Genomic DNA, 26,168 nt, shown 5'->3' with positions numbered 1-26,168 from the left:
AAGATGACCCCAACAAGCTCTTGGGGTGTGACAGTCCCACCAAGAGCTTTCTTGGACTCTGGGGACACTAAGGCCTCAGAAAGCCCTGCAGTAGAGCCGAGGATGCTTCCTGTGTAGAGCGATGCATGGTGCCCCCACACTCTGGCACAATTCTTTCTCTTGCATTGTGAGAAATACCACCACTCCGACTTGACAGGAGGGAGGTGGAAGTTTCCCGCCTGGGCCAGCTTCAGGCTCACACAGCGGCCAGTCCCTGGAGGTGGCCAGATGACCCTTCTCCCTTAGGGCAGGCACGGTGGCTGGGGGGAGGGGGGGCGGGAACACGTGGGTGCAGGGCAGCGGAGCTCCCCGATAGGAGGGAGAGAGAGAGACGGGGAGAGCAGGACAAAGGATAAACGCTGCATATGGGAAACCAGTTATTTCTCGACTTGGGAAAGACTGGGTCAGTCAAGAACCGTTTTCTAGAATCCAAACACAAATAAAGAAGTATTTTCTTGGCATTTGATAGCATCGTGTTCTGGCTGTAAAAATCTAAGGATGTGTTTGCTATTGCAACATTATTTTTAATGAGCTGTTATTGGCCTGTCCCACAGTTAGTATTGCCAACAGTAAAAGGCATCACTGTGTTTTCAGGTAACACAAGGAACAACATATTTTGACCCTGAATTTCTGTTTATTTTTCATTTACGACACATGCCCTCGTTTTTATTCCAAACCACAGGGAAATAAAGGGAGATCTATCTTCACTGAGGTTCAGGCTAAAATTGTGCCATAAATACGCATGCCAGTTTATTTGGGGGCAGTTTCCCATCAATAGAAAACGACACCCAACATTTCAGCCACAGCAGACTCAACTGTGTGGATTGGGTTTGAAGAACCCAGCAAAGCGCTGGGAGAGGGAATGCGAGCGCGTGCAGGCGCTCCCCAGCGGACGCGCCGGGCGGTGTGCTCTTCGGCATCTTGACCGTCTACAGGTTCTTCATCTCCCCCTCTGGCTCCCCAGCTTCAGACTTGCCCTGCCTGGAGTCGGGCGTACGGACCCCACGCTCTAAGGCAGGCAGCCGCACGGCCGGCGAGGAGCGCGCAGGCACCTGCTTCCGCCCGCAGACACGCGCTGCGCTGGGGCTCCCCGCGCGCCGCGCCTCGGCTGGCCGCCCACCGAGCGCGTGGGAACCGCCAGCGCTGCGCTTTCTGGCACGGGCCGGGGTGGGGGCAGAAGACCAGAGAGGCCGCCGCTGAGGTGTCGGGCGCCCGTGGACAGAAAAGGGTCTGTCCGGGAGGAGACAAGGGCCTTTCAGTGGCCGCGGCCACAGTAGGGTGGTCTCTGTTCCCCGACCGGGACCGCGCGCATACCCGAGCCTCCCCGAGAGCCGCAGCTCCTCAAGGCTGGCGGAGGCCTCCCTGTCCGGGAGCTGGCAGCCGCCTTCTCTAGGGCCCTCTCGCGATCCGGCCTCTCCCAGCTGGACTTCGCGACCCGCCTCCGGCCACAGCTAAATTCTAAGTCCACTCCCTTCTTTCCTCCCCCCCCCCCCGGCCCCCCGCCCCTGGCTGCAACCGAGCCCACCGCGTTGCAGGCCCGCTGACGAATGCCTAGGAATGTCCTGCCCAGAATCTCGGGGCTTCTGAAGGGACCGTGGCCTGGGAACGGAACACGAGGCTGTAGCACAGCGTTCAGAAATTTATCAGCCATCTCGGAGCTGGCGGCGGCCGCTTCGCTCAATTTCTCAAACTAGATAAGCCTAGGTCCTCGCCCCGCGTTACCCTCTGAGCGCAGGGCTCTGCAGGCTTCGAAAAACACTGGGGAGAGCGCAGCCCTGGTCAGGAACAAAGCCGCCTCTGTCTCTGCCGCCTCCTGGATTACGGGGATGTGCGTCCAGCTCGGACTCCGCGAGCGCAGAGGCAGCCAGAGAGCAAGGCAGAAAAGGCTTCCAGAGACACCTGCCCTGCGGAAAATCGTCCGAAGTTCACACACTCTAGCGACACGAAACGCTTCGCTTTTCTTTTCTTTTTAATTAATTCGATTTCACGACAACAGTAAATGTAACAATATTTTGTGGGCTTTTTTTCTCTTTTTCTTAAAAAGGGACTGAACCCGGGTAGTGGCGAGGGAGATGGGGGGCAGGGCGGGGAGAACACCAAGCTATCGCAGAACAACAGGTGTAGCCGACAAAAAGAAAACAGATTGGGGGGCAGAGCCAGGAGCCCTGTGGACTTGAGGGTGAACTTTACAAGAAATCTGTACATATATCAAATAAGTTAAAATTCTCCTAAGTTGATTGTCCTTCACTTAAAGCGCTCCAGTATGCGTATCTCACTCCTTTGAGCATTGCTACCTATCTCTGTTTCTTTCCTCCCCTCCCTTTCCCCTTCTTAATTTTCTCCTAAACCAATGACCAAGATTACACAGTGAAAACGTCTGCTTCTCTCCCTGGAGAAAGAGGCAGGGCTCTCAGGAAATTTTGTACAATATTGCACAGCTCGAAAGTACAACAGTTACAGCAGAACAAAAAGGTAGGGGGAGAGGCTAAAAGACAGATTTTTTTTTTTTTAAATATTGGATGGACTTTCTCGAAACAGGGCACAAAGCAATACTAGTAATAATAATAATTTACCAACAAATGAAATCCCCAAAATAAATGCTACTAATAAATAAGACCACTCACACCGGGCCAGATGTGGAGCTGTTTCAATAATCAGAAGTCTGCTTGAGGCCTGTCTTATCTTTTCCCTTTAAACATTTAGAGAATTGTTCAGTCACGAAGCGGGACAGATAAAGAGGTCACCTGTGACACACCTCTGCCGGAAAAGTGGCCTGAGTCGGGGTTCCTCCCAGAGGCTGCTCAGATTCTGAAAATTAGGGAGGCTAACTGGAGGTGGAAAGGAAGAACCACACCCAGAAATCCAGGAATAAAAGTACCACAAGTTGAATTCTCTCTCTCTCTCTCTCTCTCTCTCTCTGGGCTTCTGAAAATAGTTCTATTACAAAAAAAAAAGAATAAGCTAAGGGGGTTACGTTTCTGGGGCGTATTTCTCTTCTCTAAAAATAAAACCAAAAAACCACAGCGCAATGCAAATTTGGGGAGAAGTGCTGCACCTTTTACATCTTTCAGCCAGCCGAAATCTTCGACCCGGGAATTTTGTCTTTTTCCTGCTCTTTCTTAATATAACCAAAACCAAAAGTAAGAGGAGAAGCGCCTCAAATCCATTAGGGGTGAATTGCACGAAAATGCATTGCAAATACTTACAAAACGCTACCGATTGGGGGAGGGGAGGCCGGGGCCGCGCGCCCAAGCCCCGGTTCCCGAAGGCCGCTGGACGTCTCGGCGCCCTCGGCCCGGCCCAGTCTCCTCCGGGATCTGGGAAGGCGGCCGGGCGCTCCCTCCCCCTCCCCTGTCGGGCCTCAGACTGGCCTTAGCAGCGGCACGGACGAGACCACCGGGTGCGAGTAGTACACGGGGTGCGGGAAGGTGAGCAGCGGCTGGCTGACGGGCACCGGGGCCCCCGCGGCCGCGGCCGCCGCGCCGTCGGCCGCCGAGTTCTCGTGGTAGAGGATGGGCACCCGCACGATGCGCTGCGCCGCCGCGTGGCTCAGGTTGGCCGCCTCCAGCTCGGCCGCCAGCTGCCGCTTCCACTTGTTGCGGCGGTTCTGGAACCAGATCTTGACCTGCGTCTCGGTGAGGTGCAGCGACGCGGCCAGGCCGGCGCGCTCCGAGCTGCTCAGGTAGCGCTTCATGTCGAAGGTGGACTCGAGCTGGAAGACCTGGCTGCGCGAGAAGACCGTGCGCGTCTTCTTTTTGCGGCACGCGGGCTTCTTCTCGGGGCTCTCGGCGCCCTTCTTCCAGTCCTCCGCGCCCGGCGTCGCTGCCGCCGCCCCCACGCTCGCCCCGGCCGCTCCCGGAGCGGCCTCGCCTTCCTTCTTGCCTTCCTCCGAGTCGCTCTCCTCCAAAATGATCTCGTCCGGGCTCTTGGAGTCTAGCTCCTTGTGGTCGGGGTCGGCCTTGAGCAGTGGCTCCGGGGAGTCGCGATCGGTTCCCGAGGCGGGGGAGGAGTCTCGCAGGAGGGCCTTCTCCGAAGCTGGGGAGAGACAGACAGACGGACGCGCACACACGCACACCGAAACAGCCTTCAGAGAGGCCTGGCGCCTGGGGGCCGCAGGCTCAATCCGCGGTAGCCTCTGGGCCCCAGGCCTCGAGGCCTCTCCGTTCCCATGGGCCTCCTTCCCGGCTGGGCCAGGGCAGGGGCTCCGCGCCCTGGGATCCCCTTCCTCCCGAGGGCAGGCGACAGACCCGGACAGACCCGGTGGCGGCGCAGCCACTTCCTTTCTTTCCCTCAGCTCCCCCGCCAGGGGCCCACGGAGAGATTCTCCTCTGGCTTGGGCCCCACCGGCTCACTCCCTCCATCCAGGCCCTGTCCCCAGTCGCAGCCGGCTGAAGCCTCCGCGTTCATACCCCAGGCCACTTGTCCCGGGAAGCGCCGCGCCCCCGGCTCCAATTCCACCTCTTTTCTCACCAAGTGGGATTGGATTCCCTGGCAGCGCAACAGAGCGCGCGGGCGGTAGGTGCAAGCCAGGGGCCGGAGGAAGTTGGCCAAACAGCGGGTTGGAGGGTGCAGGGGTCCCAGGGTTGCGGTGGGAGGCAGCGCGGGGCGGGGGTGGTACTGGCGCACAGGGAGGACAACGAAAGTTCAAAGAGAGGTCGGTACCTTCAGGTCTCGAGAGGTGGCCGCCGGCGGGGGTCAGGGTGTAGGGGTACCACCAGGCCGGGGAGCGCTCCAGGTAGTGCGCGGGCAGGGCAAACCTCTGCGCCGGGATCTCAAAGCGGGGGAAAGCCAGGTCGCCCACCTGCGAGAGCGCGAAGCCCGCGGCGCCCTCCAGAGCCCCCTTGGCCGCAGCGGCGGCGGCGGCGGCCGCGGCGGCGGCGGCGGAGGCCGGCGCGAAGAGCGTCCGTGGGGGCGGCTGCGGCTTAGGGGGTGGCCGGTGGTGGTCTCCGTTGAGCAGGTTCTTGATGGAGAACGGGGACTCCTTGGGCGCGGGAGGTGGGGGCGGCGGCGGCGGGGGCTGCGCGCTAGCCGTGCCAGGGGCGTCCGGCCCGGGCTCCGGCATGGTCCCCTCTCCTCCGGGTCCCGGGGAGGGAGGGATCGGGACGGGCGGGCGGCCGGGCGAGCAGGCGGGCGGCCGGAAATCAGACCATAAACGGAACTCAACTACGGGGCGCAAAGTCGGGGGCCGCCCCAGGCGCAAATCCAGCGGCGGGAGGGCGGGGTGAGGACCCGGCCGGGGCGGGCTCGCATGTGGGAGGGGTGCTGAGGGGCGGGGAGAGGCCCAGCCGCGGCACAGAGGGAGCGAGGCGGCTCGGCGGCGGCTGCAGCTCCCGGGGAGGAGGCGGCGGGAGCAGTCCCCGGCTCGGGGCTGCGTCAATCCGGCGCCGGATGCTAATGATGAAATCAAAATGTCATCCAAGTTAAATGCGGGGAGTATACGGCGATTGGGCGCGTACAATGGCAAATGGGATTAGGCAGGCGAAGGCGCAGCCGAGCCCGGGCCCCGCAGCCGCCTCCACCACCGCCCCCTCCTCGCCTTCGCTCGGATTTTGGCGCTTTGGCTTCGGGCTATAAGAGCCTGCCTGTTATTGGCTTTATATAGTCCAATTAGGCAGCAAATGAGGACAAGCCTATTAGCACAAAAGGATATTGGCTCCCGCTAAAGAGGCACTCGGAGCGCTCGGGCGAGCGCAGGAGGCGAGCGAGGGACGCAGAGCCGGCGGCGTCCCCCGGCCCGGAGCGCACTGACAGCCAAGGCGCCGGGAGCCCGAGCCTTCCTCTGCCCCCTGCAGTTCGGGGACCCGCTTCCAGCCGCCAGGCCTGCGGGAGGGGGAAGGGGCGGGCCCGGCCCGCCCGGGTCACCTCGGGGTTATCCGCGCTCGCAGCTGCGGATCCCCCCTCCCCCAGGAGCTTGACAGGGTCCCGCCGCCCCCACGCAGCTGGAGAGCCACGCAGCCCCGACCTGGGAGACAGGACACGACCTCCCGCCCTCGGCAAAGTCAGCACTTTCCTACCCTTTGGGGTCCGGCGGCCTCAGCATACTCCCCAAAGCCTGCTAAGGGCGCGGCCACGAAGAGGGGGATTTGGGTTCCCATCTAGTCGTTAGGGAAGGAATCAGGGTGTAAGTCCTTGGACTGCATCAGCGGGCTCAGGAATCAGCGTGGCCTTGGCCTTTGGCCCTGGGAAACCGAAGAGTGAGCCTTTCCTCTGGAGCAGGAGTGGGTGTGAGTGTCTGTGCACCTGGGGGTGCGCGCAAAACGGGCCGACACCCGCGCGTCACTTGGTGGGGCTACTGGGGCAGCAGAGTCGCGGCACCGACGGCTACGCTCCGAAGGGCGCTCCTCTTCTCTGGCCCGCGGCCCAGAAGACAGCACTTTCTCCCGGGAAGTCTCTCCCGCCGGCGCTTAACAGCGGCGATGCGAACCAAGGCACAGCGGCGCACCTTGCTCAGCCCTGGCGGTGGCAGCGGCACCGCAGCGTGTCCCCCAGGGCCGCCGAGTCCCTAGAGAACCCTGCTGGGCCTCTGAGGGACAGCTGGGGGAAGATCACTCTTCTCCATCGGTTTAAAAAGCAACTCCCCAGGTTGCACAAGAAGCCCGTAAGGCAGGCATTTAAGACTCTAGATTTAAGCATCAAATAAAGTAGAATTGCTTGTGGGGTCCCTTCCCGAGAGACAGCTCTCTGGTCAGAGAAAGGCGGCGAAGTGGCCATCACTCCCCTCCAACCATCCTGAGCTTTCATGCACCCAAGGTGTTTTCATGGCCCCTTCGCTTCCCCATTGCCTTATTGGCAGATGCATTGGACAGATGCAACTGCTTTGGTTCCGCTGTTGAGAACTGGGTTTGTATTATTATTTTCTGATCCGGGGCTTCAGACCCCGCCCCCCCCCCCAATCTCGATGGGCGCATTTAATGCTTCTTTCAGCAAACATTCATCCACCGTAGTGAACCCAATTTTTGCTTTGGGAACCTGGAAGCATTGTAAATGGTACTTCCGTAAACAATCATTATTCTCATTATTATTACTCCCTTGAGTTGGTACAGAGCGTTAATGGAATGCAAAACGCCATACCGTCCAAAATCTGAGTTTGAAAGCAATCACCGCCCTGATTGCCCGCCAAGCAGGGTGGGTCTCACACTTGGGTTTTACAGATGGAACAGGGCTCCCGGAGAGACTGGGTCAAGGTCACCCAACTGGTGCCGGACACCCAGAAGTCCCTTTTTCCCCAGCTGCAGAAAAAGCTCGTTGCGCGCAGCGCCTACGCAGGTTGGGTGGGCTGGGCTGGGATCGGCCCGCCACGCGGCGGAGCCTGTGACAGTGAGGCCCCTGCGTGTCCTCGCGAGTGTCGTGGGAGCTCTCCTATCCGAAGCGAACGCGTGCAAAGTTGGCTAAAGTTCTGACTCGCGGAAGCCGCCTTTAAACTGAGACGAACAGAAAAGCTGCTCATCCCCCGGGGAAAAAAAGAAGCGACCAGCAGACATCGCTGAGAAGTTCTGGCGGGGGGTAGTGGGCTCTTGGCTGATGGCAACTTGAAGACTAGACCCAGATGGGAAGGGGTCCAGGCTGGCAGGAGAAGAGTCTGGACAGCCGCCCCCGCACTCAGGCCGCTACCGGAGCCTCACTCCCTCTAGTCCTCCCAAGTTCTCCCGGTGTCTCCCTCCCAGGGGGCGCGCAGGTGCGCAGGTGTGCGTGTGTGTGTGTGTGTGTGTGTTCACCGGAAAGAGGAGTTTCTTGGGTATCAGCACCTTCGGCCCATACTCTGAATTTCAGGGATGCTGGGCTTGAATAGCCTGTTGCAGAGAGTAAATCTTTCTTTCCTTTCCGCTTCCAGAAAGCTCTTGGATGTGGGGCCGCTGGCGCGGACACAGCCCTTCACTCGCTCCCTGGCGAGGGGTGTGGCCTCTGCTCACTCGCGCGCAGGACTCCATTCAATGGCAGGCGAACAGCGCCCTCTATGGGACATCCTCTAGGCCAAACGGCAGGCTCGGCGGGAGAAACCTCAGCCCCCGCGAAAAGGAAAAGCGTTTAAAAGCCATCGCTTGTCTAACCCTTCCGGGCCAAGGCTAGAGAACAAAAGCATCCCCCCCTCCTCCCGCCGGATTCCTGAAAAAGCAGAGAGTGTAATCGCCTGATCTTTACCCGGCCACCATAAGAAGTGGTCTCACCTTCATCCCACCCTCCTTCCCTCCTTTCCTGCCCCTGTTTTGGGGCCCATTTTCTGTTCCTGCTAGTAACTGATCGCTGAGGTGCCCATCCTGACTGCAGGCTAGATGTGACCCCCTGGGAGGGTCAGTGGTGTTCGGTAAGCGCTTGTGTTCGTATCTGAATGCCTGAGTGAATGAATGAATTCATAGTTCCCATTTCAGAGGATTTGTCCAGTTGATTATAGTTCTTCCGGTAGCCTGATCATATCCAATAGCATTTTTCAAAAAGTTTAGTGAGAACCTGAGGTCCTTTGATGACACGTTTTACAACATCTAAAGAGCCCCAGCAATAGGACTATTGAAGGGGTCTTTCCCGGACTGATCAAAGGTGGGTGAACGTTTAGAACAGGGTCTCTGCAGCCCAGTGGGACAAAGGCAGAAGGGGCCTGGAGAATGCTAATGATTAGCATCCAACTTTCACAAAAAAGAATGAGGCCTGGCAAAGGAGTGTTTAGAATGGTGTTCTCACCTGCCTCCCCCCACTCCCACCACACATACAAAGCACAGCTATACATATGCACACTTAGAAGTCAGTAAGTACTGAGCTCCCAAGGGGAACATTTCCATATTCTTCAAAACTTCACCTGCTTTCCTCCAAGGGTCCTCCTTGGAACAGTTTCCTGGGATAGCCCACCTGCTTACCCATGGAGTGGGGAGGGACCGCTCAGGCCTTTCGCCAAGGTGGCCAAGCTCACAGGCACGGAGTCTCCCCACAGAACGGGCACGGGTCCTGCTGACCGCATGAGCACTTAGCTCTTCTGACAGGCAGGTCCTTGATTTGTAGGCAGAATGGATAATAGCTTGGAGTTATGATCCTGGGGAAACTGTGCCCCAGCCAGCATGTGCTTTGGCCCTCTTTACTGGAAAGTTCCCTTATCTGTTCCAACACTGCCAGGAATGCTACCAAAGACCCCTCCCTTTGGCTCCTGATTGTGACTCTGAGACGCATCCTGAGTCAAAATAGAATTTCCTTATAGTGGCCGAAGGTCTAGTCCTTTCCTGAGAGTTAAGGGTGATAATTACTGGAGGTAATGTCTGCCAGCAGTTTTTGGGTCCCCACTATATGCCAGGCACTATAATCTGGTGAGGAAGATGCTGTTATTATCCCTGTTTGACAGACAAGGAAACTGAGGCACAGGGGGTGTGACAAAGGGAAGGTAGTCTCAGAGCATTGTTACAAGGACCGTGCAGGCAATCAGGAAGTGCTATGTAAGCTGTGTCTCTTACTGTTCTTATTCTTTATTCAGTTTTTCGGATGAGCCCGGAACGGGCCAGAAATCCATTCTTACAGGGTTTCTCCAAGAAAGCTAGCAGTCTTACAAGGGAAAGATGCCCCAGGAATTGTTGCCTTGCCCCAAGGCGGTCTTACTCACTCACTATCAAGGAGCAAGCTAGCTCTCCCATCCCTGACTCCTGTTCTCTTCCTGGTTCCCTCTTTGTCTTCTCAAAAAAGCCTTTCTTCCCAAAAAGAATCTCTCACCTGTTCTCACTGGGGGAAAACAAATGTTTTTTTTTTTTTTTTTTTTTTTTTTTTTTTTGCATTTTGCTCTACCATATCTTACCGTTTGTAAGTGTCTGGATACCCTCTGGGCTCTGGCTAATAATTTACTGACTTTTTTAAAAAGTTTTTTAAACATTTATTTATATTGAGAGAGAGGGAGAGAGAGAGAGAATCCCAAGCAGGCTCCACACCATCGGCACAGAGCCCCATTCGGGGCTCGAACTCACCAACCGTGAGATCGTGACCTGCATCGAAATCCAGAGTTGGACGCTTAGCCAACTGAGCCACCCAGGTGCCCCAATTTGCTCTGACCTCTGATGAGACTCTGAACTTCTCTGTGTCCCAGCCTCTCCATATGAAATACAATGGGGTGCACCAAAACCACTCTGTTAGGCAAGCAAGGCACCCGTCAAGTCTTGGAAGAAGATACTCTTTGTAGGGGCACCTGGGTGGCTCAGTCGCTTAAGCTTGTGACTCCGGCTCAGGTCATGATCTCGCAGTTGGTGAGTTTGAGCCCTGCGTCAGGCTCTGTGCTGACGGCTCAGAGCCTGGAGCCTGCTTCAAAATCCGTGTCTCCCTCTCTCTCTGCCCCTTCCTTGCTCGCACTCTGTCTCTCTCTCTCCAAAATAAATAAACATTAAACATTTTTTTATTTTTTTATTTTTTTTAATTTAAAAAAGCAATTTTTTTTTTTAACGTTTATTTTTGAGACAGAGAGAGACAGAGCATGAACAGGGGAGGGGCAGAGAGAGAGGGAGACACAGAACTGGAAGCAGGCTCCAGGCTCTGAGCCATCAGCCCAGAACCCGACGCGGGGCTCGAACTCACGGACCGCGAGATCGTGACCTGAGCTGAAGTCGGACGCTTAACCGACTGAGCCACCCAGGCGCCCCTAAACATTTTTTTAAAAAAAGGAGCTACTCATTGTAGAAAAGCCTTCACAAGCTGTTAGACTTCACCCCTGGGTCTTCACTCTAGGGTCCAGCCCTTTGAGAACTGTTGTGCTCTCCACCCCTCTGCTCAGCGGGGGCTGCTATCCCTGAAGTGCATTAAGCCCCACTGTGGACACAGACACTCTTCTTTGCTTTCTCATACACTGCTGAGACAGGCTGGGATTTCCAAAGCAAGGCTTTCTAGATATCAAGAATATCATCGTAATGTATCCAATAAACCTTGAGCACCTAATATGTGCCAGACTCTGTTCTGGGCACTTGAGATGCCTCAGGGAAGGCATTGTATTGAGATGCCTCAGGGAAGGCTGAGTATTACTCAGCAATCTTTATTACTGCCTCTCAGAAAACAAAACAAAAATTCGAAGTCTTGGGAGAGTGGACACCTTGCTTTTCTCTTCCTCGTGCAACACAAAGTTCCCCGCCCTCCCTGGGAGGCTTACATTCTGGCGGAGGGAGCAAGTAAATGACAAGGTACATTAGGGGGTGATAAATATAATAGGTAAAACTTAAAGGGGGACAGAGCACTGAGGTTGGGGGGGTGCTATAGCATCAAATCAGGTGGTCAAGTGAGGCTGCATGAGAAGAAGGTGAGGTTTAAGCAAAGACTCTGAGGAGGTGCATTAGGCTGAGTGTTCCAGGCAGAAGGAAGTGCTTAAGGGCTCAAGGCAGAAGGGTGTCTGGTGTGTCGAAGGAGCTATAAGGAGGTGCGACCAAAGGGAATGTAGCAGGAGAGATGGGAAAGGTGGGAGTGCAGCACACGGGACTCTGGAGACCTTGATAGGAATTTGTCTTTGTTCTGAGCAAAATGGAAGATCACAGCAGAGTTGTAAGTTTTACAAAATCAGCTTTTTTTGAGGCTAGTGTACTGCACAAAAGAAATGCACACAGTCTGCACCCCAGTGTTTATAGCAGCACCATCAACAATAGCCAAAGTATGGCAAGAGCCCAAATGTCCATGGATGGATGAATGGATAAAGAAGATGTGGTGTATATATGCAATGGGGTATTCCTCGGCAATCAAAAAGAATGAAATCTTGCCATTTGCAACTGGATGGAATAGGAGGGTATTATGCTAAGTGAAATTAGTCAATCAGAGAAAGACAAAAATCATAGGACTTCACTCATATGAGGACTTTAAGAGTCAAAACAGATGAACATGAGGGAAGGGAAACAAAAATAATAGAAAAACAGGGAGGGGGACAAAACAGAAGAGACTCTTAAATATGGAGAACAAACAGAGGGTTACTGGAGGGGGTGTGGGAGGCGGGATGGGCTAAAGGGGTCAGGGGCACTGAGGAATCTACTCCTGAAATCATTGTTGCTCTATATGCTAACTAACTTGGATATAAATTTTAAAAAGAAATTAAAAAAAAAAATAAAGAAGGGTGCACATTCTGAGAGTATGGTTAGATGGGTTTTGACAAACGAATTCAGTCTGGTGGTATGCTATGGTCAGTGGAGGCTTCCTGGAGGAGGTGTTCAGCTAGAGTGTTGATGAGGACGTTATCAGGTAGAGCAGAGAGAAGGACAAAGAGACAGAGGAAACAGCCGGGATGTGGCCGTAGAGGTTGGAAAAGGGCTTCGCATGGTGGGGAGGATGCACAGGAGGCTAGAGGAACAAGCTGAAACCTGGCCAGAGAAGCTGTTTCCCTTGCGTGGGCCCTTGACTTCCTGCATCGAAATCAACAAGACTCCGCCAAACCCACCGAATCACATGGTGGTGGTGGTGGTGGTGAGTCACGGGCTCAGGAATCTGTCATTTCTGTCACCTGGGATCAGCAGACTTCTAGCCGTGTACTCGTCTGCTACGACTGCTGGAACAGAGCGCAACAGAGTTGGGGCTTAAAATAATGGAAATCTCTTCTTTCACAGTTCTGGAGGCTATACATCTGAGGTCAGGGGGTTGACAGGACCATGCTGTGAGGTTCTAGAGAAGAATCTGTTCTAGGGAAGGATGCCTCTCTCCTGGTGTCAGGTGGCATCTCGAAGTCCTGGTCATTCCTTGGCCTGTAGCTTTATCACTCTCCTTTCTGCCTCTGTCCTTACATGGCCATTCTTCCCTCTATGTGTGTCCCCGGGTCTTTACAGGGCTTTCTTATTAGCACCCCAGTCATTGGATCGGGGCCTCCTCTAACCCAACATAATCTGGTTTAACTTGACTCATATCTTACATCTGCAAAGACCTTAGTTCCAAATGAGGTCACATTCACAAGTACGCGGAATTAGGACTCCAACATATCTTTTTGGGGGCCACAGTTCAGCTCACAGCGCCCAGTGATCCCTCCTCCCCTTGAGTATGGGCTGGGCCTAGTAACTTGATTCTAACCAATAGAATAGAACAAAGGGGACGGATGTCACTTCCATGGTTAGGTTACAGAAGACTCGAACAGCTGTCTTATTCACTGATTAACTCTCTCACCTTCTCAGCTTGCCTGCTTTCAGGAACTAAGGGCAGCCTCTTGAAGATGTAGGCAATGGGGAGCGATGGAAGGATTTTGCAATCAGAAGCAAGAGGGTGTGCTTGGGTTTAAGTTCTGGAAAGGTCACTTGAATGAGTTGAAGGATTTGTCAGAGGAGGGAGGAACAGAGAGCTGGGAAGGCCAAGGTCAAAGTACCAAGATCAAGAGCCCTCCTTCTGGTTGGCAGAAGGCTGCCTTCTTGCTGTGTCCTCACATGGAAGAGAGAGGTCTCATGTCCATTATGAGGGCTCCATTCTAAGGGGCCCAAAGGCCCCCATCTCCAAATATAACCACACTGGGGACTGGGGCTTCAACATATGGCTTTGGGGGTAGGGGAGAAGGACACTATTCAGTCCACAGTAATAAGGAAGCAAGGATCCAGGTAGGGTCAGAGTTGAGGTACCACAGAGCTCCTGGTGCACCCAGAGATCTCCAGATCACCCTGGCCAGGCCTCACATGTGCTGCACTTTAAAAAGCACATTTTGGGGCACCTGGGTGGCTCCGTCGGTTGAATATCCGACTCTTGATTTCACCTCAGGTCATGATCCCAAGGTCATGGGCCTGCAAACCCTGCATCAGGCTCTGAGCTGAGCATGGAGTCTGCTTAAGATACTCTCTCTCTCTCTCTCTCTCTCTCTCTCATCTCTCCCTCTGCCCCTCTCCCCACTCGTGCTCTCTCTGTAAAAATAAAAAAAATAGAAAAACATAGAAAAGCACTTTCTCACCCAACCTTCCACATCTTCCTCATGACTCTGTGGCCAGGGGTCTTTATTACTGCCTCTCAGGAAACAAAACAAAACTTCGAAGTCTCGGGAGAAAGTGGACAACTTGCTTTCCTCTTCCTCGTGTAATTTGCTGAGCCTTTACCCTCCCTGGTCCCCTGGTGCAAATCCGTTCATTAGCAGTCGACACCGGGCCCTCAGCTGCTAAGAGTTACACCAGGTTGAACCAAAGGTCTTCACGCAGGGCTCAGACTTTTCCCCTGAGGTCACAAAAGAAAGTTCTCTCTTCTTGTTTTGGTTATAACGGGCCTGACAGGAACTGGGAATCCGTTTGGGAAGTGGAGTGCTTTAGAATGTAGAGCTACGCAGGCCTCGCCTCTGATCCCAACCTGGCTGCTTCCGGGCTGCATGGATTCTGGCAAGCAGTGTGCTGCCCCGACACGTTGGTCTCCTCATCTGGATGACGGCCACGACAGTGCCCACTTCTTGGCCAGCTGTGAGGCTGACGCGAGGTCGTGAGTGAGGAGTGCTCCGCGTGGCACCTGGCTCAGTAGATGGTGGCCGACAAAATGTTGGGAGTGTGGACGGAGGGCAGGAGGGAGGTGACAGGGGGTACGCGTCCATGCAGGCTGCTAGAACAAACATACCGTAGACTGGGGGGAGCTTAGCAAATATTTCTCTCTCACGGTTCTGGAGGCCAGAAGTTTGAGATTACCGTGTCAGCATGGCCGGGGTCTAGCAAGACCTGGGTTACAGATGGCTGCCTCCCTGTTGTATCCTCATGTGGCAGAAAGGGAAATCTTCTCTCTCATGTTGTGCCTCTTCTGAGGGCACTCGTTCCAGTCATGAGGGCTCCTCCCTAATGACCTGGTCACCTCCCCGAGGCCCCGCCTCCAGAGGCCATCACCTTGGGGGTCAGGGCTTTGACAGATGGATTTGGGTAGGAAGGGACACAAATAGGAAGTCCTATTTGGGGGGACTAAGTCCTATTTGGGGGGAAGTCCTATTTGGGGGATCAGTTTAAAAACATTAAAAAAAATTTTTTTAATTTTTATTTTATTTTTTATTTTTATTTATTTTTAATTTTTTTTAACATTTATTTATTTTTGAAACAGAGAGAGACAGAGCATGAATGGGGGAGGGTCAGAGAAAGAGGGAGACACAGAATCCGAAACAGGCTCCAGGCTCCGAGATGTCAGCACAGAGCCCGACGCGGGGCTCGAACTCACAGACCGCGAGATCATGACCTGAGCCGAAGTCGGACGCCTAACCGACTGAGCCACCCAGGCACCCCCCCAAAAAAAATTTTTTTAAAAAAGAAGTTCTTGTGGTGAAGGGGAGAAGAGGAAGGTGGTATGGAAACCAGGTCTTTAAAGGAGGCGGGATTTCAACAAGCAGGGGTGAGAGGGGATAGAGGGCATTCCAGGGAGAGAGGACAGCATGTGCAGAGACCCAGAGGCCTGCAGATAGAGGATAGGGTGGACCCATCCGCAGGGCATGTGAGCAGGGCAGCCGTGGGAGTGAGGGTTAGCTGTAAAGGCAGATTGGGTCCGAGTTACGAGAATCCTAACACTCAGCCAGGGGAGCTGGGATACTCTTGTGGCAGTGAGGAGCCAGAGAAGGTGTTGGAGCAAGAGCATGGCAGGATTAGAGCTGTGGGTCATACAGATAAACCTTTCATCAGAGTGAGGCTGGGTGGAAACAGAGCCTGGTGGCTGGGAGACCAGGCAGGAGTTGCGCCTACAGTTCAGGAGAGAGATTACGAGGGTCCAAACAGGGAGATGGCCATGGGGATGGAAGGAAGGGCTCGATTTGAAGTTTTTCAAAAAGGCAGGGCCACAGAACCCAATAACTACTTACAAGTCAAAGTCGGGGAGAGGAAAAAGCTGAACGCGCTCAAGATTGCCGTGTCTGGCAGGACAGTCATAAATTACTGAATTTCCCCGATTCTTTTTAAAAAATTTTTTTTTAACGTTTATTTATTTTTGGGACAGAGAGAGACAGAGCATGAACGGGGGAGGGGCAGAGAGAGAGGGAGACACAGAATCGGAAGCAGGCTCCAGGCTCTGAGCCATCAGCCCAGAGCCTGACACGGGGCTCGAACTCACAGACCGCAAGATCGTGACCTGAGCTGAAGTCGGACGCTTAACCGACTGAGCCACCCAGGCGCCCCTGAATTTCCATGATTCTTAGACACTATCAATCTCAAAGTACACCAGCAGTTTAGTAACAAGATATTTAGGTAAAAGAAAAAGCATGAAATCACTACAATAAATATACACAGTAATTGTCGTCCATTATCTCAACTTCAGAAATATTAAATATAAAAGCATATCTACTTTAGAATCAAGGGAATCTCATCATTTGGGGAACATAGAAGAAAACCTGGTTCGAGGAGGGGGCGTATGAAATTGATGTTCAAAATAGCCTGTCTACAGGAGGGTCGCTCCTCCTACTCCGAGGATATCAAGCTGGGGCCCCGGATTTACTTTGGCCTCATGGTGATGCGTGTACTTGCCTGTCCCTTGACTTCAGGCGTGGCCATCTGACTTGCTTCAGGCTTGTTGCAAGCAGGGGGTTGAAATGTACTTGTACAATGAGTCTTGCCCTCTTATGCCATAGAGTTGAAGAGAATTTCCCCAGGGGCCACTGCCTCTCTTAGCCTGGGCCCCAGATTAAACAGACCAGAGCCGAGGCTCTGGTGAGGCACCAAGCCCGATCGCACACTCAGCTTGAAGTAAAGTTTCTCAGCCAAACGGAGGCTCCATCAGCCAGCTCACATAATGAAGAGCGGTTGATTGGGGTGCCTGGGTGGCTCAGTTGGTAAGCATCTGTCTTCAGCTCAGGTCATGATCTCACGGTTCGCGAGTTCGAGCCCCGCATTGGGCTCTGTGCTGACAGCTCAGAGCCCGGAGCCTGCTTTGGATTCTGTGTCTCCCTCTTTCTGCCCCTCCCCCCCATCAAAAATCCCCATTAAAGTAAATAAAACAATTTTTAAACAGATTACTATTTCTTAAGTACTTTCTCTGTGCCAGGTGCCAGCCTGTGCTCTGGGGAGTCAGGGATGAATAGGACAAAAGAGAGATCTGATCTCCCAGGGTTCACACTCTCGTGGGGGAGACAGACTAGCAAATGAAGTAAACAAGACTTGAGACTGAAAAAAATAAGCAGGATAACGATATGAATTTTCTTGACGGCCGACCGTAAAAATACTACTATAGAGCAATTCTCTTGTTTGATAATGCTGGCGTATAGCCTCCCACATAATTTGACTTTAACTGCAGATTTAATTTCCAGATTGTCAAACCCAGAGATTAAGCCCAGAGATCAGGGTTCAACCCTTTCGCGGGAGTGACATTTTTCTCCGTCACCCTCTCATCAAAATGTCCTGGGTATCCATTCCAGGGCAGGCGCTGGCTAGGCATATGTTGGATGAATGTTATCGCGTTCAATTCTCTCCCACCTGCAAGATTACACCCGAGGAAACAGAAGCTGGCCAACGCGCCCAGGACCCCAAAGCTGGGAGGGGTGGGACTGAGACACGAATTCCAAGCCCAGCATTTTATCCACAGAGCCCTGCTGTCTTCCCCTGTCCCCACAGCCTTCTACTCTCACTGCTGGCATGCGATGGATGTCAGGTTATTGAGACACCTCCTGGCCCAGAGATTGCCCCTTCCCTTCCCTTCCCTCCCCTCCCTGCATTCCCAGTAGCCAAGTTTGTGACACACGGCCACGCCCACTGACTGGAAGTATTTGGACACGTTTTTCTAGCCACATGCACGACCAAGTGAAGGAAGTAGGTCCGGAGAAAGAGAAGCAAACAGTTGCCCGGCAGAGACGAGCTGGCCCTATCCCTGATGACTTTCTTGTCGCTGGTTGCACCCACTTCCTGAGGCCTGGCTGCATTTCCATCTTTAGGCTCCGTGTATCCTTACACTAAGTGTCCCTTTTCTGCTTAGGCTAGCTTGAGAACTTATTCTCACCTGTCAATTTGGAAAGAATTTGACTGATTCTTACTAAAGTGTGCATGACTAAACAACAACAACAACAACAACAACAACTCTCTCTGATATTTGTAGCACGTGTTTATAGACGAGGAGTCAGTTGTGATGCTAAATGCTTCATGCACCTTATCTGACTTTAAGCCCATGCTCTTAAATGTATGCCACACTGTGTCCCTGGCAGGCAGAGAGTAAGTGTGGAGCTGTAAGCGTGGGAAGTCAGACCTGAGAGGTCAGCCTGGGTTTGGATGGTCGGGGAGAGTCTCAGCAGATGCAACCAGCGAAGGCTCCTTGGCTGACCCAGCCGAGAGGCCTCAGGAGGTGCAGACACCTCACGAGGGTTTTCTCTCAGCAAATCTTGGTTGTGACGTCAGGACATAGCCACCACTCTGTTATGTTGCACTGGTGTTTGTTTGTTTTTTAATTTTTAATTTTTTTTTTAAAGGAGGCTCCACACCCAACGTGGGGCTCGAACTCATGACCCCAAAATCAAGAGTCACGTGTTCCGCCGACTGAGCCAGCCAGGCGCCCCGGTTGCGGTGTGTTTTGTGTGTGTGTGTGTGTGTATGGGGGGGGCGGGTGTCTTCGAGCTATGCAGGAGCCTCTTGAGGCAGGAGAAGCTTCGGGATTTGGCGGGGGGGAGGCATGCTTCTGCCTCCCCCGGTGAGACTGGGAGGTCTGCACAGAGGCAGTAGTGACACGGCCATGCCTGTGACCTGGACAAGCTCCCCTCTCTTCCTGGGGACTGTGGCGAGACGAAGCGCTGGGGTGAGCATCCAGGGCCCCTGCACTGCACCCACTGCGTCCATCGTCCTGTCTGGACCAGGCCCTGCTGGGTGGGCTGGGCTGTGCATGAGGACAGGGCGAAGGCGGGGGTTGCCCTGGAGCCGGACCGCCTGGGTTTGAGTCCTGTCCCTGCCACTTACCAGCTGGGGGAATACAAAGTGCTTAACTGCTCTGCGCCCCAATTACCCATCTGTAAAATACGGATAATATGAGTATCTTCGTCCTAGAGCCGCTGAGAGGATCAGACGAGAGAACGTGTGGAAAGTGCCTCACGGAAGGTTCCTGGCACAGACTCCCTAAATGCCAGCCTGATAACAGGTGGGATCAGTGTTACTATTTTCTCTGCTTCACAGGTGATGGCTCTGAGGCCCAGGGAGGCAAGAGGCCTGCTAAGGTCACCCGGCTATATAGCGATTGCCCTAGATTGGGGTCCCCCAAAGTGGATCCTGAGGTAGGGGTTTGCTTGATTCTGGCAGTTGCCAAGGGGGACTGGGTAGGGATGGGGAGAGCTAGGCAGGAAAGACAAGGAGGCTGAGTCAGGTGCGACTTCAGGCCAGGTTCTGCAGCGGATGGGCTCACTGTGATCTCATGGGGGAGCCCTGATGAGTCAGGTATGCCCCCCAGTGCCTGTGTCAGAGTCAGGCATCCTGCACCTGTCATGTTCCTGCTTCCCCCGGAAGGCCACCGGGGGGGGGGGGGGACACAAAGTCCCAGGTGTTCACCCGCAGCAGCCTTATCATTGGGCAAAGTGGTTCCAGTAGCCCCAAGGCAGGCCCTCCCAGTCACAGGTGCTTGCAGAGAGAAGCAGGGGCAGCTAAGGCCGTCTGGGGCACCGGCACCGACCTCTTCCATGGTGGAATTAGGACCCCAGTCTCTCGCTTCCCGATCTAGGTTTGCTCTGCACCAGGCCCTTCCATCCCTCAAACCACCTAATCCAGCAAGACCCGCGCTCCAAGACAGAGGCGATCCTTCCGCGTTTGCCCTTTGGGGGCTATCCGCTGGCTTGCCCCCATTTTCGCAGCAGTATTGAAGCAGTGGGGAACCACCCCCACTCTGAGGACAAAAGAAGGCCATCTCCTCGGTCCCGTGCCTTGTCTCGGCAAATTTGTGAGAACCATTTCAGTTTAAACATATGACAATTAAATCGTTAAGACTTCCGATGCCGAATTAATTACCCAGTAGAAAAGGGATCAATTGTGTAAATATATCATTTATGTAATGAGTCCTGGCTGTGATTTAGATGTCCAGATTGTTTTTTTTCTTCCCACTTTCTGTCCTGAAAACAAGTCTAGCCTCCGGGCCAGGGCCAAACAAACAGCCTCTATCAGGTCCCAATCCAGAGCATTAAGTGGCCCAAATAGACAGGTGGGGGCAGGTGATACAGGGGGCCGAGAATGTGGGAAAATTGGAGCTATTTGCCAAAATGAGCCAAGTTCCTCCTATTATTCTTCATGTCTCTGCAGAAAATTACTCTTCAGAAACAGGGAGTGGAAGTTAAACATCCCCTTCAACGGCATTTCAGGTGCGTCTCATTTCACACCCCCTCCATTCCCTCCGCCAGTCCCCACCTCTCGTCCAATCGTGGCAACCTTTGCTGAGAACAGGGGCCACCGCTGGGGGCTCCAAGAGGTGGCAGGGCACCCCCCCTACCCCCCCCCGCCCAAACATTGAACATTCTTGGGATCATCAGAGCTGACCTTCTCTGCCTGCCCAGCCCAGGGGCCAGGGAGCAAATTCCCTCCTATGCTGCTTCCAGACAAGGCATTAGGCGGGCTCCTCTGGGTGAAGCAATCCCGCTTCAAATATTTTTAATCCGTTGAACGCTCTTTACTGAGCCTTCACTTTGTGTTATTGTGTCCCTCCCTCCCTCTACTCCCCCCAGGCGGGGAGGATCCTCCCCCCAAACCCCATGCTCTCCCCTGCGCACAGCCCCACACCAGTCCCCAGGATGTCTGAGAGCCAAACCGCCCAGGGGCCATCAGTCTTCAGGGTCTGCATGGAGCCCAGCACCTAGGGGACCCTCACGCAGCTGCAAAATGTCAGCCAGCCTCAGGGGGCTTGGAGTGGAGAGAGGGCCTCCTCAGCCAAGTGCCCATCACCCCCTGCATCTCCCACGGAGCCTCCCTTCTCTGAGATCCAAGCCCATGCGTTCTGGGCTTTCTCTGGTTGTTTCCCTCCCTCTGCCTGGGGGCCTACCCTGCCCTGCAGTCACGAATCAGTGCAGCGGAAATGAGCTCGCTTGAGTTCCAACCCCAGCTCTGATCCAGGGAGGTGGGGGTAGAGGGGACCCCAGACAGGACTTGCAAGGCTTTTGCCTCCCTGAGACTCAGTTTCCTGATCTGAATGACAAGACCACAACTCTGTGATTATAAGATCCCCACCAGCTCAGCTCCTTCTGGGTGGGATGTTTTGAAGGAAGATACCCATCCTGGGGGGGGGACAACGGGGTAGGAAGCCCAGGCTTGATTTCAGAGGGGGAAACACAGAGCATAAATGGTCCAGGAAGCCTTGGCCTTGGGGAAAACGAGCTTGGAGGGGGCAATTATACATCAAATGCCATGTATTTGTCACGATTTCATTGCTTAATTGATGTTTTAGTGCTCCCACTGACACGTGTGATCGAAATGAAATTGCATCTACAGGAGGGGAAGTGAAATTTATTTCTGCTTGTATCTTAATGGGGGGAATAAAGCGTCAATTAAACAATGAAGATGACATATATTTGATGTATGATCTGAAGAAGGAATATTACTCACTAAAATGTTATTTTACAATTTACAGTAATGGAGCACCTGGCAATAAGGAGAAGCACAGTTCACACATTTTTCCATTATTTAAAAATAGCAAAAAAAACCACATCATTATTAAATAATACAAGAAAATTTCACTTTTAATAGCATAGTATAAGAATTGTACCAGCAGCTGCCCTGCCGAGTTACTCAGCTAACGAGTCATAGGTCTGGGGCAGAGGAACGGGACAGGCAATCTTGAAATACGAGACGGTGGGGTGCCTGGGTGGCTCAGTCCATTGCGCATCCGCCTTCAGCTCAGGTCATGATCTCTCGAAGTTCATGAGTTTGAGCCCCACGTCGGGCGCTGTGCTGACAGCTCGGAGCCTGGAGCCTGCTTCCGATTCTGTGTCTCCCCCTCTCTGTCTCTTGCTCACTCACACGCTCTCTCTTTCTCTCTCTCAAAAATAAGTAAACATAATTTTTTTTTTTTTTAAATAAAGGAAAGAAAAGAAAAGGAAATGAGATGGACATAAGCTCGGGAAGCCACAGTCATAACGGGAGCTGCCTACTGAGTTCCTGTGTGCCAGGCCCTGTGCTGAACCTGACCTTGATCCTAAAGTTCACAGTAACCCTGCTTTACAGACAAGGAAGCTGAAGCTCAGACACCTTAACTGAGGTCAGAAGGCAAATATGCAGCAAATTCAGGATTTGAACCAGGTCAGTCTGACTCCAAGGGGCGCCTCTGGTCTTAATGCCAGCAGATACTTAGCATACTCCTGAGGAGAACATTCCCGGAATGTGGAGACAAAGGTGAGAGGAAGGAATTTAGGTGAGATCAAAGGCCATTGGAGGGAGTAGAGAGGGAGGAAATGGGAACCACAGGGGAGCACATGGAAAGTTCTGAAAAAAAGGAGAACCCGCTTGGACATATATCTGAGTTATGTGCCTTTCGTAAAAGATCACCTTTAGTTCAGAACTTACGTTTATGAAGGAGAAACCGTGGCCCATTAAGGCTGTACGTACTTCAGGAAAGAAAGAGATTCTGTAAACTGAGTGCCCAGGAATTTTGCATTTATTTTGATTATCAAATTGGAAGTTGAGTCCTTCTGAAAAGATATATGAGGTCAATATGCAACCACAACATGCCTATGACTATAGAAAAACAATCAGAAAACTTTCTGGCCTTAATAGGATAAAGAATTAATATCCTCAATGTTTAAAAAGCATTTACACATTGTTACAAAAATATTTACCGGATACAGAACTCTAGGCCAAGAATGTAATCGGTGAGTCACAGACACAACAGATATACTCTCTATCAGTCAAATAAATGCAAATGAAAACATCAGTGAAATACCTTTTTGTTGGTAAGTTAGCAAAACTAAGGGAAAGATAATGCTTGATGCTGATAAGGATGAAGAGAAATACTTTTGTGTCTCTATTGGGAATTGGCATCAGTGTGAGTTTTCCAGAAAAAAAAAAAAAAAGAGTTGGTGTAGATTTCTATTTGTTTTGAAATCTAAGGACAAAATGATTGTCAAAGAAATTCAAATAAGTTTATTTGAACAAATAATAGCATATAGGGAATTCATTTAGTGGCAAAGCCGACAGTAAAGAATAAATTAAACTGGCCGGGCCCTGACAAGACCAGCCAGCTCACTCAAATAGGGGGTGCAGGTTCCAACTCAATATCAGCAGGGAGTTACATGCGTGCAGAATATTTATTTTTATTTTGGTAGGCATGGTGGTTCCTGGTAAACGTGCAACTGTATTTGGGATTTGGCTCATTTTTAAAGTATTCTTTATTTTGAGTTTTTTTTTTTTAAATCTATTTTGAGAGTTAGAGAGACTCGGGGTGGAGGGGCAGAGAGAGAGGGAGAGAGAGAGAGAATCCCAAGCACTGTCAGCACAGAGCCCAATGTGGGGCTTGAACCCACGCACCGTGAGATGGTGACCTGAGCCCAAACCAAGAGTCAGACCCTTCACCGACTGAGCCACCCAGGCGCCTGGGATTTGGCTCATTTTTAAACCTTATGGTGACCTTATGGTCTCTTTTTTGGTAAATTAATGTCGATGAAGTTGGGCTTTTTGGTTTTGGTTGTGTTCCGTTTGGGGCGGAGGGAAGAGCAAGAATTTGGTTTTATTTCCATTTTATTTAACTTGAAAAAACAATGAGAAAAGAGGCAAAGAATGCCATGGTGTCTGTCCCCTTCTTCCCCACCCGGTGAACTGGACTGGAGCCCTGAAGGGGAGAGAGGCTGGGAACAGAAAGCGAAGGAGTCTTTTCCACGCAGACTTTGAGAGTCCGGGCTCCGGTATAGAGTCAGAGGCCAGTCTTGTACTTGCTTACAGAGGGGACATCTAGCACTGCCAGGTACAGGCTCCCGGCAGGGCCCAGGGGAAGTGGCAGAGAGAAATTCTTTGGAAGGATGCGGGACAATTCGAGAAGAGAGGGGAAGGCTGGAGACCTGGCTCAGAAAAAAGCAGGAGCCAAAGGAGTCTAGACAGCTGTGAGCACACAGTGTGGCCACAAGCACTTTCTAGTGGGAGCTCTGCTGTTGTAGAGGCGGACTGCACGGGTCTCCCCCGGCGCAGCCACCAGTCTCTGCTGGGAACAACCACCAACAGTCCCCACTCCCTCCCAAGACGAGAAGTCCCAGCAGGAGCATCTGATTGGTCAAGCCCGGGTCACATGACGGGAAGTTTCTCTGCAGCTTCCAGAGCGGAAGTGAGTCTCTTCCTTCACCTCCAAGAGCCAGGCAGTGGCGGGATTCCCTGTACGGGTTCCCACGCTGGGCGCCCGAAACACAGCAAATTTCTACTGCACAAGTTCAAGGTGGTGTGGAAAGAATTAAGTAAGAAAATGAATATAAGGCTGGGGTGCCTGGGTTTCTCAGTCGGTTAAGTGTCTGACTTCAGCTCAGGTCATGGTCTCTCGGTTTGTGGGTTCGAGCCCCTCGTCCGGCTCTGTGCTAACAGCTCAGAGCCTAGAGCCCGCTTCAGATTCTGTGTCTCCCTCCCTCTCTCTGCCCCTCCCCTGCTCACGGTCTGTCTCTCTGTCTCTCAATAGTAAATAAACGTTAAAAAAAAAAAAATGAATATAAAGCCCTTAGCACACAGCACCTGGAACACAATAGGAGCTCATGAGCTCGTTAATGTCTGTTGTTATCATTATTTTATATTTATTATTATTTTAACAATTATTGCATGTGAGGCCTAGACTTGGAATTGGATGATCCCGTGGGGAACTCTGACTCTTGAAGGTGTCTTGTGAGGCAGTAAGCGAGGGTGGTAGTTGATGAAATTCTAAAGTGACAGCTTTTGCGTTCCATTCGGAAAAGGAATCATCAATAATATCTCATTAATAACCAATATCAGTAATCGTGTGCTCTGAGCTCCACAGAACGGGTTTGTGGATGTCCTTGGATCCTCAGATCATTTGGGAAGAAAAGCTATTTGGGGCAGAGGCTGTTGGGTGCCTCCTGGGTGCCTCCTCCAGCATTCCCTCCCCTCCTCCTGGTAACAGACCCCAGGTTTTAGGGGGGCACTTGGCTGCCTGGAGTGAAGGACTTCCTTGCAGCAGGGAGGACCATGCTAGTAGATTTGAGGCAACCAGGTCTAAGCAGAAGTGTGTGAACGTCTCTGGGACATCTGCTTAAGGTTTCTTTCTTTTCTTTTAATGTTTTTATTTATTTTTGAGACAGAGAGAGACGGAGCGTGAGCGGGGGAGGGGCAGAGAGAGAAGGAGACACAGAATCCGAAGCAGGCTCCAGGCTCTGAGCTGTCAGCACAGAGCCCGACGTGGGGCTCGAACTCACAGACTGTGGGATCATGACCTGAGCTGAAGGCTAACGCTTAACCAACTGAGCCACTGACTGAGCCACCCCTGCTTAAGGTTTCTATTTGGTGCAGCCCAAATTAACCCTCCCCAGCACAGCCTTAGCATCTGTGTTCAGGCACGCAGAAGCGGGGCTCTGAGGGGTTAGGCAACATGTTCCTATGCCACGCAGTGGGTCCAGAGAATTGTGGGGCCAAGGAGGTCAGGTCCTCTCACCTCGGGGGCATGATCTCTTCAATATGCCATGCCATATCGCCTTGTTAAAAACATTACTGAGGGGCTCCTGGGTGGCTCAGTCAGTTGAACTTCCGACTCCGGCTCAGGTCATGATCTCACGGTTCTTGAGTTCGAGCCCGGCATCAGGCTCGTTGCTGACAGCTCGGAGCCTGGAGCCTGCTTCCGATTCTGTGTCTCCCTCTCTCTCTGCCCCTCCCCTGTTCACACTCTGTCTCTCTCTCCCCAAAATAAATAAACATAAATAAATACATACATACATAAAAACATTATTGAGGACTGCCTGAGTGGCTCAGTCAGTTAAACGTCCAACTCTCGATTTCAGCTCAGGTCATGATCTCGAGGTTCATGAGATCAAGCCCCGTGTCAGGCTGCACACGGGCAGCCGTTTGGGATTCTCTCTCTCCCTCACTCTCAGCTTCTTCCCCACTCATGCTCTCTCTCTCTCAAAATAAATACAAAAACTGAAAGCGTGACTGAAGTATAATTTGCATGCCATAAAAATGTAGCAATCGAAAACGCACGGTTCAGTAAGTTTTGTCAAATGCACACACCCGTGGCCCTACCACCCCATCCAGAGAGAGAGCATTGCCATTTCCCCAGAAAGTTCCTAGCCATTTCTTTGCAATCACCCTCCCTTTGGGAGCCTCAGGCAACCACTGACCTGCTTCGTGTCAATATAGATTATTTTTGTCCAT

At 52.6% G+C, this 26,168-nt stretch overlaps 1 protein-coding gene across 1 annotated transcript; it reads right to left on the bottom strand.

The window, feature by feature from the left end:
• Window positions 1-1,990: 1,990 nt before the first annotated feature.
• Window positions 1,991-5,587, bottom strand: HMX3 (H6 family homeobox 3). Its single transcript, XM_045439779.1, has 2 exons — window positions 4,702-5,587; window positions 1,991-4,074 (listed from the first exon to the last, which is right to left on the bottom strand). The coding sequence occupies exons 1-2, from the start codon at window positions 5,099-5,101 to the stop codon at window positions 3,401-3,403; spliced, it is 1,074 nt and encodes a 357-aa protein (XP_045295735.1). The 5' UTR covers window positions 5,102-5,587; the 3' UTR covers window positions 1,991-3,400.
• Between the last annotated feature and the right edge of the window lie 20,581 nt (window positions 5,588-26,168).

The sequence above is a fragment of the Leopardus geoffroyi genome, chromosome D2 (assembly GCF_018350155.1).
Source record: "Leopardus geoffroyi isolate Oge1 chromosome D2, O.geoffroyi_Oge1_pat1.0, whole genome shotgun sequence".
NCBI classification, from domain to species: domain Eukaryota; kingdom Metazoa; phylum Chordata; class Mammalia; order Carnivora; family Felidae; genus Leopardus; species Leopardus geoffroyi.
The sequence above is the reverse complement of the archived record's forward strand: the minus strand, read 5'-3'. Positions and strand labels throughout refer to the sequence as shown.

What these genes read in the sequence shown, in the direction of transcription:
- HMX3 (XM_045439779.1), bottom strand. Translation starts at nt 5,101, where the DNA reads ATGCCGGAGCCCGGGCCGGACGCCCCTGGCACGGCTAGCGCGCAGCCC. An exon ending in CCACCTCTCGAGACCTGAAG is followed by an intron (nt 4,075 to 4,701) that starts GTACCGACCTCT and finishes GTCTCTCCCCAG; the next exon opens with CTTCGGAGAAGGCCCTCCTG.